The sequence below is a fragment of the Temnothorax nylanderi genome, unplaced genomic scaffold, assembly GCF_030848795.1.
Source record: "Temnothorax nylanderi isolate EJ_2023f unplaced genomic scaffold, tnyl_v1.0 TNYL_tig0040_pilon, whole genome shotgun sequence".
In the NCBI taxonomy this organism is placed as follows: domain Eukaryota; kingdom Metazoa; phylum Arthropoda; class Insecta; order Hymenoptera; family Formicidae; genus Temnothorax; species Temnothorax nylanderi.
In genome coordinates, this window is record NW_027249102.1 from 341,804 (window position 1) to 355,565 (window position 13,762).

At 36.8% G+C, this 13,762-nt stretch overlaps 1 protein-coding gene across 9 annotated transcripts in view; it reads right to left on the minus strand.

The window, feature by feature from the left end:
* LOC139771477 (latrophilin Cirl) overlaps positions 1–13,762 on the minus strand; it is a 447,191-nt gene that overhangs the window by 108,692 nt on the left and 324,737 nt on the right. For 6 of the 9 annotated variants that reach the window (XM_071704284.1, XM_071704285.1, XM_071704286.1 and 3 more), the window contains one exon: positions 40–96. The exons of the other annotated variants lie outside the window; for them this stretch is intronic. In XM_071704284.1, coding sequence (XP_071560385.1) covers positions 40–96 — 57 coding nt within the window. The remainder of the gene's footprint in view (positions 1–39; positions 97–13,762) is intronic. 9 annotated transcript variants of the gene reach the window in all.

Below are 13,762 nucleotides of genomic sequence, written 5' to 3' on the forward strand. Positions count from 1 at the left end.
AGCAGTGTTTAGATAATTGGCACCGTAAATTTATCTTACCATGTTGCAGCGGTGCCTCCAATTTTAGGAGCATAAGGGGGATCCCAGACTGCTTACCTGAAAAAAAGGAAACAACGCATGTTAGTTGAGAGCATTGAGTGAGGCAATGCAGCACAAACACATCTTATCTCGACACCTAAATATTTGGCCAGATGTCATCTCGCGGCTTTCCCGGGGGGCTCTCCCGTTAACTTTACGCACATATGCGACCCGCCTGCATGTGCATGCAACCGAGAATGCATCTCGTGAACATCGTGACATCAGTACCCCACAGATATGCGCGTGCATGATAAAATATTAAATCGGACCTACTCTTATCGAAATGATAAGCTCCTCACTCCTTGTTCGGGTCTCTTCTTTTACAGATTCTAAACTCTGCCAATTTTCTAACATTGCTAAGCGCGGCATATTTTCCAGTTTAAAATTCTCTAAATCATAAACTTTCTAGATTACGACTTCATCGTATTATAAGTTTCTAAATTATGATTTTCTCTGGCATTGTCGTTCTCAATTCTTTCCAACCTCTTTTCCTAACGTGACTTTCACAATTCTTCTTTCCGGAAATGTGGGTCTCATACTACGTATACTTTAGATTATCCTCCATATAATTTTCTATAAGTATTGTATTAAACTCTTCAAAGCTATGATCATATTATAACACACATTACACGGCTATAATCCAGTATGTATTAATGTATATTATAATTAGGATGTATCAACAATTTCTGTAAACCACTAATTATATGGTAAGTCATAAAGAAATTGCTATACATTGCATTTTTAATTAAGTTAAACATTGCAATCCTTTCTTAAATGCGTGTTTTCTTACGAAATAAGTATAATGCGTTGGAAGTAAGGCTACGTTCAAGAAAATGGCTTTTCCCGTCGTTATTAATGGGGACGTGAGAGGACGGAGGCACAAGGTATTTTAGCCGGATGATAAATAGCCCCGGTATTCCCACGTTGATTTTATTTATATCATTTATACGCAACGAGGCTGTCCGCGTTTTGATATATACCGCTGGCCCGTTTATTTCTTCGACTACATTAAGTTACACCCGCCGAGTCTCCATTTTTTCCGCCTTTTCTCTCGTATCCGTGGACTTCGCTTCCTTCCTTTCGTCAATGACGAAAATTGATTGCCTTGTAGATATAGTTGCGGAATACGAGCGATTTTCGCGATATTCTAATCGTGTCTCTGCGAACTCGTGTTATAGGAATTATCATATGTGTCATTTGGATAATTAAGAGAGTGACGAAAAAGTTCCTGCTCTGATTAAAAAATTTATCCTACAGATGGCATATCTAAGAGCAAAAAATTTGTAATTTTAAAATAGAGATAACATTTTTAATATGAAGAGAATATATTAACATTATATTAACACATTGTTATACTAATGAATTTATTATTCGAAAACTTGGAAGAATGTGTGATTGTTAAAGATACAATCGAGAAACTGATAATCGAAAATTTTATGATCCGGAAATATTTGTAATAAAAGAATTTATGACTGGAACGGCTATTATAGCTATATAGGTTAAAAGTTTATAGCTAGGAAAATTACAATTTAGGAAAAACGCAACATATTTTTATAGCCTATATAGTCCTTTTAATTAAAAGAAGAAGGTTGAGCGTCGCGAACTTTTCTGGTCGACGATGCGGAACATCGTAAATCAGGTCAGTGTCCTCCCTGAATGCGATCGATCTTCTTCGGGGACGTGGCTTCTGAAGCAGCGGGTGTCAGGTTGAGAGTCACTGACACGTCTTGCACTTACGCTCGCGCTATCGAGACGAAAGATCCGGGCGTGATTGAAGACCGATGGCAGACGGTGAGGCTTCGAGAAAAGAAGAGAGAGTGGAAGAAAGCAATGAGAATACGATTGGTAAAACATATCGTGATGCTGCGAGTCCTCGAGGAACGTGGGCGTCTGCGACCACGTTTTATTTAAATTAGGATTATTTAAATGCTTGCCTTGCGTGTTGCTTTGGGCCATGCGGAAATGATTGATGTCAATTTTATTTTCAAGATTCGTATCTGGACCAATACTGATTATAATATTTATGTCGTCATTACTTACTTAGATTGCTCACATTTTACGTAGAATTTCAAATTACGATTTTTTAAAGCTAAATTTATATTTTTTTAAAGCAAAAATTTCAAAAACGTTTGCCTCTTGTTACTTTTTATCGCGGTTTTTAATCCTGATTTATATATCTAAAATTATGAAGAAGAAGATTGTGTTTTTGTGAAGTAGCTCTAAGTTGAAGCAGACAATTATTAAACAATGTAACATTTACACAATTTTGGCAACTTCTTTCTACGAACGACAATGTAGATCTTGCATTCTGTTTCGTATTTTCTCTTTGAGCAAATTTTGACGTAAAATTTTTTATGTGAATCCGTGAACGAGAGTCGATTCTTTGCACGCCTCCAGCCGCGCGCGTCAAATTAGCCGCCCGTCGTTCTGTAAATTATCGCGAAGTGGATGCCGATTATCCCACCCGCTTAATTGGCGGCTCTAACGACGACAGCGAAATCTTTACGGCAATTTATCGTCGCCCGACTGCCGCCTACCCCGCGCTTTTTAACGCGCGCCTCTTGTAAAGTCCCCACTCCCGAAATAACGACGGCGCGGACCGCGACATTGGAAATCATCCGCGCTAATTAGACACGCCCGCAATTCAGTCGGCAGGAATTTCTTCAGGCCGACGGATGTTCGCGGATTAAAATCTCGGGATGACATTGTGCTTTTTTCAAGGCAACAACACATAGCGGTATAATGAGAATTTTCCGCATCCATCACACAGCCGAGAATTTAATTGTTCTTGCATCGCAAATCTAAAAACATTATTTAAGATAAATGTATCAATGCCTGGACACGTACCTATAATCTACATTTTTATCATTTTAGTCCTTAAATAAGTTTATAATGCGAATTAAAATCAAAGACTCAAAGATAAAAATATTTTTCTTGCATTATATTTTTATCTTTGATTTTAATTCACGTTGTACTTATTCAAAAACTATATAAAATAATAAAGATGTACAGACATAGGTCTTAAGTGTCCCGGCATTGGTACATTCACCTTATAGTTCTTATTATATAAATACCTATTGTATAAAATTGTATTTCTTACTTTTATTACTTGTTTAGAAATATAGTTATTTTATTTGTGTATCGTTTTCCTTTGAAATTTTTATCTCTGCGGCGACTGCCGTTTTCACTTTACAGTCACAAGTCTGATAACTAACTTTGAAGTCACTTCACTATTTTTCAAGCGCAAGTTTCTCGAGGCGTGAATTCGTTCTCGGCGCAGTCGGATGCAACTGCACCAAAGTGTGACGGTTCTTCTTCTATCTAATGGCATGATCGCAAAGTCTTATCGGGAGTCGCGGAAAGCGATGAGCACACGGGAGATGCTGGTGGTCTTTAACCCAAAAACGTCCGATGCATTAGGTGGCCGATAATCGAAAATCAATAACGGCGATAAAGAGCCTAAGAAAAGTGGAACTTGCAGGCGCAAAGTCTCTTGCATAATAAATCTCTCGCGGATGGATTCAAGTACAATATATGTTCTCGAGTGCGTACGTGAAAAATGAGTTTTTTTTTAAACTTATTACTTTTACCGTTGTTTTATCGTAGTGCATTACATCTTTCATAAGCGTAAAATTGTCAAAATAATTTTAAGGAATCATACATTTTGAAAAAATGCATCATTTTACATTCGATTTTCTAAAAAGCAGAACTTCCATAATTAAAAAACCTCGTATTATTTACAATTTCACAAAATAATAATAAACGCATAATAACAATAATATTCCAATCGAATATTCAAAAGATGAAATTATTGCATGTTATATAATTTCTCAAATCAGAAATTCACGGAGGACTCTGAATTATTCAAAATATACACGTAAATGATCTCTCGACAAGACCACATTTCCGATGACCTAGTAACCTCGCAGGATCAGTTTGAGATCACTCGATCCAATTTCGCAGACATATCATGCGAGGCGTAAGGAGGCTCGTCTTCGATGATGAGAAGATGCGCCGAGTAATTGGCTATATATATATACGGTGCTCGAGAGCTGCGCGCGTGTATATACGTGCGCGTGCATATATAGTCTCAAGTACCTACGGTACATATCCGGGTCCGTCGCAGAGCCCTTTGGCATTAATATGTCGCTATCTAGGGGCCGGTGGACAGATATATCGAGGTGGGTACATAAACGTGGCGAAGCAATAATCCGTTTCATCTTGCGGCACGGCCGGCGAATCCAGAATACGAGAGCCATACGATCCCTGGATCACGTGCGCACATGATCTATCTGCACGTACGATTCTCCGACATACCATCCGATCCGCGAATACGTCGTGCCAATGTTCCCGATACGTCGACGAAGATCGATCTTTCCCATATTGTGTAAGATAAATGCAAGATCCTTTCGGTTAATCGATCCATCTTCTAACTCAATTGGCGCAACAATTTTAACGTCTATAAGCTTTAACTGTAAAATTCGAAATCCTATTTATTTAAATAATTTTTATAGCGGAGTGCTGTGGTTATTTGAATAATAGTTATTTTGGGAATTTGAATAATAGTAGTTATTCATTCATCTATATAATCTATATAAAATAAATCACAAAAACATTTTATTCTATTTCCATGATATTGATATACTCCTACTTGAAAGATAAAGACATAGATACATTGCGCGAGTAAATCCGTAGAGAAGAAAACAATAGGTTCCTATTATACAATAGCTATAACCATTGTTCGAGCAGGTATTTACTTATGTTTATAGTCGTATCTAACACCACAAGCATAGTTTTTTTTATAAATATACATTTCTCAAAGCAAATAGTTTTCTGAATAACAAAAGGTTTGATTTCTCAACAGTTTAAAATATCAAACATTTTTTAAACAATCATTTTTTTAATTGCTTAAACCTCAATCTTGTCTAAAAGACGTCTTAAAAAAAAATTAAAAAAATGTTTTAAACTGTCGCTAGATTTCAGTTTTCAGTCTTCAAATTAGATCTCAGTTCTTATATTCTAATTATCTTTACTATAATAAAAATAATGAGTTGATTATATTTTTCGACAGTTGTTAATATTGTTCAATTTTCCATCGCGATTCCATGCATTCTCTCCAATTATAACTCCGTAGTTCGCGAAAGGAAATAAACGCAGCGTATTCAGTCTCGGTTGAAGGGTTCACGCTGATATATTTAATTATGCAGCGTATTTCACCCTCGCTCTGCGGTCGGTCGCGCTCCATTTAGTCTCCACAGGGTGAGACGTCTCGACGTTGGGCAGGCGGGATCTCGGTGCGGAGATATACAGCATCATTCAAGAGTAGAGGCCCGGGGAATATAGCGGTTGGTAAGACGGGATCCATGTTACGGCTCAGCGGTGACAATGAAAACGGTAGACAGTAGAGGTTGGAAGCCTCAGGTTCGCCTAGATAATAGCTACCAGCTGAATCGATATCTAAGAACGGAATGAAAAGAATGCGCAGAGAGAGCACTTGATTGTTTTTTTGATCATCATCAGGATCATCGGAAAATAAAATAAAATTTAGTCTGTTCATGTTAAGTTCGTTACGCAGATAAAATAGAATTAAATAATACATTTGAGATTACGAACATTCTATCTTAATGCAAAATATATTCCTTAATACAAGTTCTAAAATTAAAAATTTTAACTTAAAGTATATAATAATTTGTTATATATGACACATGCCGTATTATCCATGAAATATTAAACATGTAAATTATCTTGATATAATTTTGATTATTTGGAATTACACACAGCATGTAGTGTTCGATCAAAATGCTACATATAGATTTCCCAACGGAAAATTTTGTCTAAGGCGGTTTAAATCACAAATTTCTACGTATATTACAATCTGAATTCCCCAAAGCATGAATTTAATGTAAAATTTTCTCAAAGATCAAACGCGGACTGCGCTGACTACATGATGCATCGTTCCTACCATGCAAAACTATGGATGCACCCTGTCCTTCCATCCTGGCGCTTTTCCCAGTGGGTTCCTTTAAACCCTTTGCCGGTCTTTTCGCGAAAGAAGGGGTCGAGCCGATATTGGACCGCAAATTATTCATGTCGGCGCTACTATGTTTCTTTTGAAATAGAAGACATCAAAGATAATCCGCATGAATTTGATTAACCTTGTTTCACCGATAACATATCTCAACCATAATGCGTCGATTCAAATGTGCAGCATATAATTCACGGTTGATGGTCATCTTGGATAAATCGTTCAAAGTGGAAGGACAATAAATGTAATTATGTTTTCGCAAAAGTGATCATTAACATTGAAAAATAGAAGAGAAAAGTGTAACAATATTCTATATTATTTCAAAATCAATTTTGAATTTGAATTTGTCATCTTAATTGCATTACAAAGTTTTCATTTCATTGCTTAGCTGCAGCAAAGGTAAAATTTATAATGGTTTTATGCAATGCTTTGTAATTAAGTTATATATATAGATTTGCTCGCTTGATATAGATATTCTCACTTGTCCGCTTATGTATTCAAATTGGTGCTAAAGTTTCTGAAAATTATATCCGACAAAAAGTTCCGCCTTATAAGATAAATTTACCGGAATTCGTCATCCTTTTTCGAAAATGATTTGTGACTCGTTTATAACTTCAACGGTTATCGCTAAAATTATATGATATACTTAGTAGTCGGACGTTGAAATTAAATATCTCAAGTAGTTGAGTTCTCGAAATATGCGTGGAAATCGATTGTGCGTATTAAAGGTGACAACACGATCTTATAGCTATTGCGCGGAGAACATCCGACGTTTTGTGTCAACTTTCGTCAGTTCCTTTTGCCGAACACGCTCGAGCCTAAGTACAGGGGATATGAAAGTCGAGAATAAAAATTGACGTGACTGTCAGGGATTCGCCGGCATCTCGGATTTGCGGTAGCGAGCTTCGATGGAGCCCTTTCTATCCATTACGTCCACTTAGGGGGAATTTGCGAATGCGAAAGTGCTCTAAACGGAGACGTCAAATGTTCTTCTTTGATCCGTGAGTGATCCCAGTTTTCCATCCAACTTAAATAAGATTCAACACACCCAGATGAAGTCGATTAACTCGTAGGTGATGTCTAAACAAAGGACTAAAATCGAAGTAGCAAATATATGTATAAAGTTTTATGTGTTTCCTGGCTTCCGAACAAACGAAAACAAGATTCTTTCAGTGTTATATTTTAAATTACATGTTTTTGGAATTATATATATCTAGTTAATTATTTACCTAATTATAAATTACGTGACATTGTCTGCAAATTCAGAAGATTACGCATATATAAAAACTTTATAATATTCTTTTGGGAATCATATAACATATACAGACTATCATACATTGCTTCGTGTATCTTATCGATTTCCGTTACATCGGAAAGCGCAGTTTTCCAACAACCCAACTAGACAATCCCACCTATCGTCGCACTCAAGAACGGTGCACACCGACCCGTGCGGCATATATGCACGCATCATCCTCTCTTTCCACTTTCGCCCGTTTAAAGAAACGCGTCGCGCAAAAATCTCGAAATCAAACAAACCAACTCCCAACAAACGGCGGGCGTGCGCTTGTTACGCTCATCTTGTTACTTGCTCCGGAAAACTCGGGGCAGCGATAGTTCCTCTTTCGTACCCCTTTTCGCCACTCTCGCCTCCCTCTCTTTTCCACTGCGGCTCGTATCCGCGACACGTTCGGCGGAGCCACGACAAACGGGAACAATGTCGCGGTATTGCGATCCTCTGCAAGCAGCCGAGAGCTGTATCAGCTCTAGCATGTTTCCCCTCCCTGTTTCGCTTCCCTCCCTCCCTCCTCGTAGTTGTATCGACTCCGCCACCCGCTCCGCTGGTGCCCCGCATCCACCCTCGCGTCAGTATTAGCGCTTAAGCGAGTGGCACAATGTACCCGCCTTGTATTGTGTCTTGTGTCCTACGTGCATATCGATAGGACTATTGGTTGCTAGTACTGAGCCTACTATACCGAGTGACCGATAAATAATGACAATAAAGATGTCTTTGTGATGCCTCCAAAAAGAAATTCATTTATATCCGCATTCTGAGAGACCGCATGCATATATCCTGTCTGTTCAGCGTTAGTTATGTTATAGTTACTTTGTAGTAGTTACGTTATAGTTGCTATGTGGAAAAACGAGAATGACAATTCCATAAATTGCCGACGAATAAATTGAATCTACAATTATCTGACAAAATTAAAACTCTTTCATTTTAAATAACGCGTTAGAGACTACTTACATATATAAATATAGGTGCAACAGCATAATTGTCAGTTCTGTTAATTGAATTTACGATCGTATACATAAAACTCATTATTTTCTATTTCAATAAAATAATGAAGATAATCTCGATCAATTTTATTAGATTAGCTAAATTAACTGTCAAATTTTCATTTAATTTTTCGGTAGAATATGTGGTTGTCAATATCTTAATTTTACGAATAAAATCGCAGATTATTAAAGTAAATCGTTCATTTGTGATTGAATTAAGTTTTACAGAAATTAAGACAGTATTATTCGCTTTTTATTCAGTTAAAGGTACGTGAAGAAAAAAGTTCTAAAATGCATACTAAGTTATCGCTTAATTAATTTTTAAACAGACAAGATTGCGGGATTCGACGACAATGCCAGTGATCATGTCGGATCTCGTCACGCCATTGTGCTATGATAGCGGTTTGTAAACAAGCGAGATATTGAGTTCGCGCTACGAGGAATCGGGGTGATCGATCAAGGAAGCGATCGCTGAAATTGCCTCTATGCAGCATCGTGCAATTTGTTATCAATTCGCGGAGGATAATTCTTGAGACGATCAGGTATCGGTAGCTAATTTCGCAAATTATCTTCGTGATAATGTCTTCGCATGTTCTTTTTGTAAAAAAAAAAAACAATTTTAATTTTAGACATAAGCGAGTATCTGGTGTCTTCATTGAAATCATTTGCTTTCATCAAAGCATTTACGTCAGCAAATAAAAGCAGACGTACGTGTTCTATTCTATTCGTACGACCCGTTGCGTCGACGGAATTTATATTTAATGCACTAATCGCGCACCGAGGACGGTCGGTGCGGGGACGGGATCGATTGCGTGTCCCTTTGACGGCGGCGCGTGCGAATGTCGCTGGTGCACGCAACATTGCGCACAATTTGATGGTGTCGTTCGATCAACAGGCCCGACACATTACGTCACACCTAGGCGAGCTCGAATGCTGTCCTGATAATGATGCGAATCATCCAGATCGACAATCAATTGGATGACGATAAATTGCACTTCACGATTACGTATCTTCAGTGAATCATTATGCACGAATCAGTATATATATATTTGTAGCTTAAATTTTTTTCTTATAAATGTATATTTTGATCACTGGAATTTTTCACAATAATTCGATAAGATGATCGTTTTGCCTTCTTAAAATATTAATTAAAATAAACAACTAATTATAATACACAGAGTGTTTAATTATTATTGACACAGTGCTCATGTGCAGGTAGAACAGACTAAACTGATTATGAGTTATAGAGTCTTGTACTATTTTGTGATTTTCACAATAATTATTGAGAAATTAAATAATTAAGATCTGCGAATGAGCGTGCATCCGTACGCTTAAGCGACAAAAGACAGTCCAACATTATACATTGTTGGCCAAGAAGTATAGCTTTATTGTTGCTAGAAGTGCACTTCTCTCAATGCCTTGCTGTGCGCATAGCAACCGCAATCAGCGCGCGATGCGATCAGGTTGTCTCTTGTCACGCATATGTATTGCATTGCAGTTATTATATTTACATCAATTACAGCATGCATGAGAGTATGATATTTCAAAAGTAAAACTTGCATATACCACAATGTAGTCCGTATTATTATCTCAATTTCATTATTAATATTGAAAACCAATCAGTACCCCCCTGGCGAATTATATTCAAATTAAAATCCAATATCCATTAAAATCTAAACTAAATACAACACATTGAACACAGTGTGTAACTTCAGTATGCATGTAAAAAATTAAATCTTAAGTGCGCATTAATTTAATTTGTATACGCAATTGTATATTTTATCAAGGCGGATAATACTCTTTTAATCTCCGCGCGCTCGTCAAAACGAACAGTCTGTGAGTAGAGAGATCCGTGAATGGATAAACTGGCAGATTATACGTTACACAAACCGAGAGGGGCATCTTCGAATTCAGAAAATGTACGGAGATCTACGGAATGATCGGCGCGGTTCAGAATCCGCGTTTCCGAGCGTACGTGTGACATGACCGGCACGCGCGTTACGCCATGACAGGCATTGCATCGGGGGCGCGGGCTCGTTCGCGAATGTAGCGAGAGGCGAGAGACGCAAAGTCGCTCGAACGAGAAGATAATTTATCTTCCGGGATACATCCGCTTTCAGAGAGCGCGCAGATGCATCCGAAGCTTCGCGTTCCGTGTCGACTCCGGCGCGCATTCATCGGGGAAAAGCATCGGGACGCTGCACCCGAGACGATGCATTCACCAATATGCATCAGCGCGTCGCCGCGCCGCGCCGTGTCGCCGAGCGATTAAGTCACGCCAAATCACTGCGCGATATTGAATACTTCTCGACGTATATATTTTTCACAATGCGTTCCCGAATGCAATACCCGATCGCGATAAATGCAGTCGTATCAAACGCTCGGGAGTTTAATATCGCAGAACGTCCGTAATGCATTGTAGAAACGCAAGGTGAAAAATTGATGGAATTTTTGTAATATGGCACGTTTTATGGCATCAGTGAGACATCACTGGTACGTTGCATCGCCGCGTGATACATTCTGAAATATTTTATTGTTGTATGAACATAAAAGTGCGGAAAGAAGTATTACAATGTTTCCGTGTACACATTGACTCCTCTCTAATAGTGGCTAGCTAGTCACGAGCTAATAAAGTTGTGTTATACATCACCACTGTCTAGTTTTTCTAGCTAGTGATGAGCCAGTAATGTAACGCTCACTTCTTCTAGTGACTTTATAGGAAATACTATCTAGTACTTATCTAGCTGAAACTAACTGCAACTAGATATAAAAACTAACAAAAAAATTATTTAATTTTTTATTATAATTTTTTTTTATCAAGAGTACATTCTAAACTTAGGACAAATTTTTATTAACTAATTTTTATTACCTTTTTACTATATTGTTTTATTATTTTGCTGGCTCACGACTGGTTTTGAACCCGGGACCTCAGGATGATCAGACTCGTACCCTAGCTGCTACGCTATTTTGATTTATTAACATACGTATACTTTTTTGTCTATATATGTTATAACTGACGCAATTATATTATTTTTTTATAAATGCAATTAAATGTTATAAAACATACACTGAGAGAAATGTTTTGTTGAAACAACCAAAATTTTGTTACCAATACAAAAACTATTTGTTGATATGTGATCAAACAAACCGTTGGTTACCACGCATAATATTATTTTGTTGACTGTTTGGTATGATGTACAATAATCCTTTGTGGTAAAAAATTGAATATTTTGTTACCGGAACAATATTCAGAATTTATTGACATTGGTCTCTTATAAATAAGTAAATCAATAAAACATTGAAGACGCTTTCACCACGAAAGTTGAATTAATTCTCTGCCGACGATGCTCGTAAAATGATCTCTATCTTTCTCAACCGGAGGTCATGCAATATATCTAACCTTTTTTTTACTTCGAGCAACACATTTATTCTATGATATATTCAATAATATTGTCATATGTCCACATGGCTATAATATTGATGCAGAGGGTAATAATAAGCACACCTGACTTCTTGAATCAAGTTTAATTGAGTAAAAACACAGAGAGAAACTTTTAACGGGCGCAACGTACAAAGGTACAGTTTTTTTTTTGTTAGATCCCTCGGATGAGAGAAATTAAGTGCCTTCAGCACCACCTTAGGGCTATATGACACTGTGTATATGTATGAGTGTACGTTTAACTGTGTGTTTATGTCCGCGATGTAGTGAACTCGGTATGCCGTAAGTGCGTTAGGCCCAAGGAATTGCGCGGATCACTTCCCCCTGCGGCCTACAAATGCACAGCCGAATCTAAGAGGTTAGATAGGCGCGGCGGCGATTGGCGAACATAACGAAAAACGACTGGTAACGACCCTAGAAATAATAAATCCAATCGATAAAGAAGTCGGTAAAGAAGAGCAAGCTAAACACAACAGAGGGCTAGAGCGCGTTTAAAACAAAGTTGAGGAATGTCACTATGTTATCCTCCTATGTGTATAATAAGAACTATTAAAAAACATTAAAAGAATTCTCAGCAATAAACTAAACACTATTAAAATAAATATATCTCAGTACATGATTTAATCGTTAAAGCAAACTTATAAAAAATAAAATATAATTTTTTATATTTTCTAAGGAAGAAATTTAAATTTGTTTTTAAATTTATTTTTTATAAGTTTGCTTTAACGATTAAATCATGTACTGAGATATATATATATATATATATGTATATATATTAACCCTCCGTCTGACAACGTTATTTGGGATCTTTCTATTGACAACGTGGATCTGTCGCCTTTGACGTTATTTTCCCATAACCTTAAAGTATTTTAAAAAATCTTCAAAAATTCATAAAACATCTGTGTGTTAACATTTTAGATAACGATTTTATATATAGTCATTTTGATAAACATCGTTTATTTAATATTTCCTGCCGGGCTTGCAAATTTTACGAGCAGATGTTGTTTTGGTTCGAACGCTGGTGACTGTCAAACGGAGAGCTAAGAAATTGTTAGGTTAACTGCAGGTATCATACCGTTCCGTATTGCTTTGTAACTACAATCAAACTTTATAATTACTACAACCAAATGAGTAACCAAATGAGATTGTTTAGTTAACTCAAAAAATTTACCAAATTTTGCTTGGTCAACCAAAAAATCACTACATTTTGCTATCGTAACAAAATTATTTATTATCTGTGAACAACTAAATTTTTTTGTTACCATTAGTATAACTTTTCTCTCAGTGTACTAAATAATTAACATTATAAATTTATTTACTTTATTTGCTTTATTAGATTTGCATAACAATGCAGTGTCATATCTGATATATGATGACTAGAGGTTAGATAAAATTTTCAAGTCAGAAAGAGCTTGTTACTAGATATTTAAATTAATCGGCGAACAAGAATTGATGTTATGGGCCGATTTCACAGTCTCTGATTAACTTGATCCTCCGATTAAACTCACTCTTCGTCTCTTTCTATGGGAGACAGTTAGAAAGAGATGCAGAGTGAGTTTAATCGGAAAATCAAGTTAATCGGAGACTGTAAAATCGGCCCTATATCATTCCACAAAAATCTCTCTAGTAACTATCTAATAGCAGCACAATCAACACAAGTTAGCAATAACCGCACCCACATTTCCACTTCCATCTAACCAGAGAGAGGAAATCTCTCTGATCTAACATACATTTAGTGAATTTACTAAATAGTCGTTAAAATTGTCAGAATTTATTGATATTTAATTAATAATACGTAACGCAGCGTTCTTTGGAAATTCTTACATTTTTATATTTTTCTTATTTTTCTTAGCTAATGGCTAAGCCCGAATTACATCTATCGTAATGTTCACCGGGTTCACCGTAAGCGATCGTAACACTCGTCGTAACAGCTATCGTAAGCT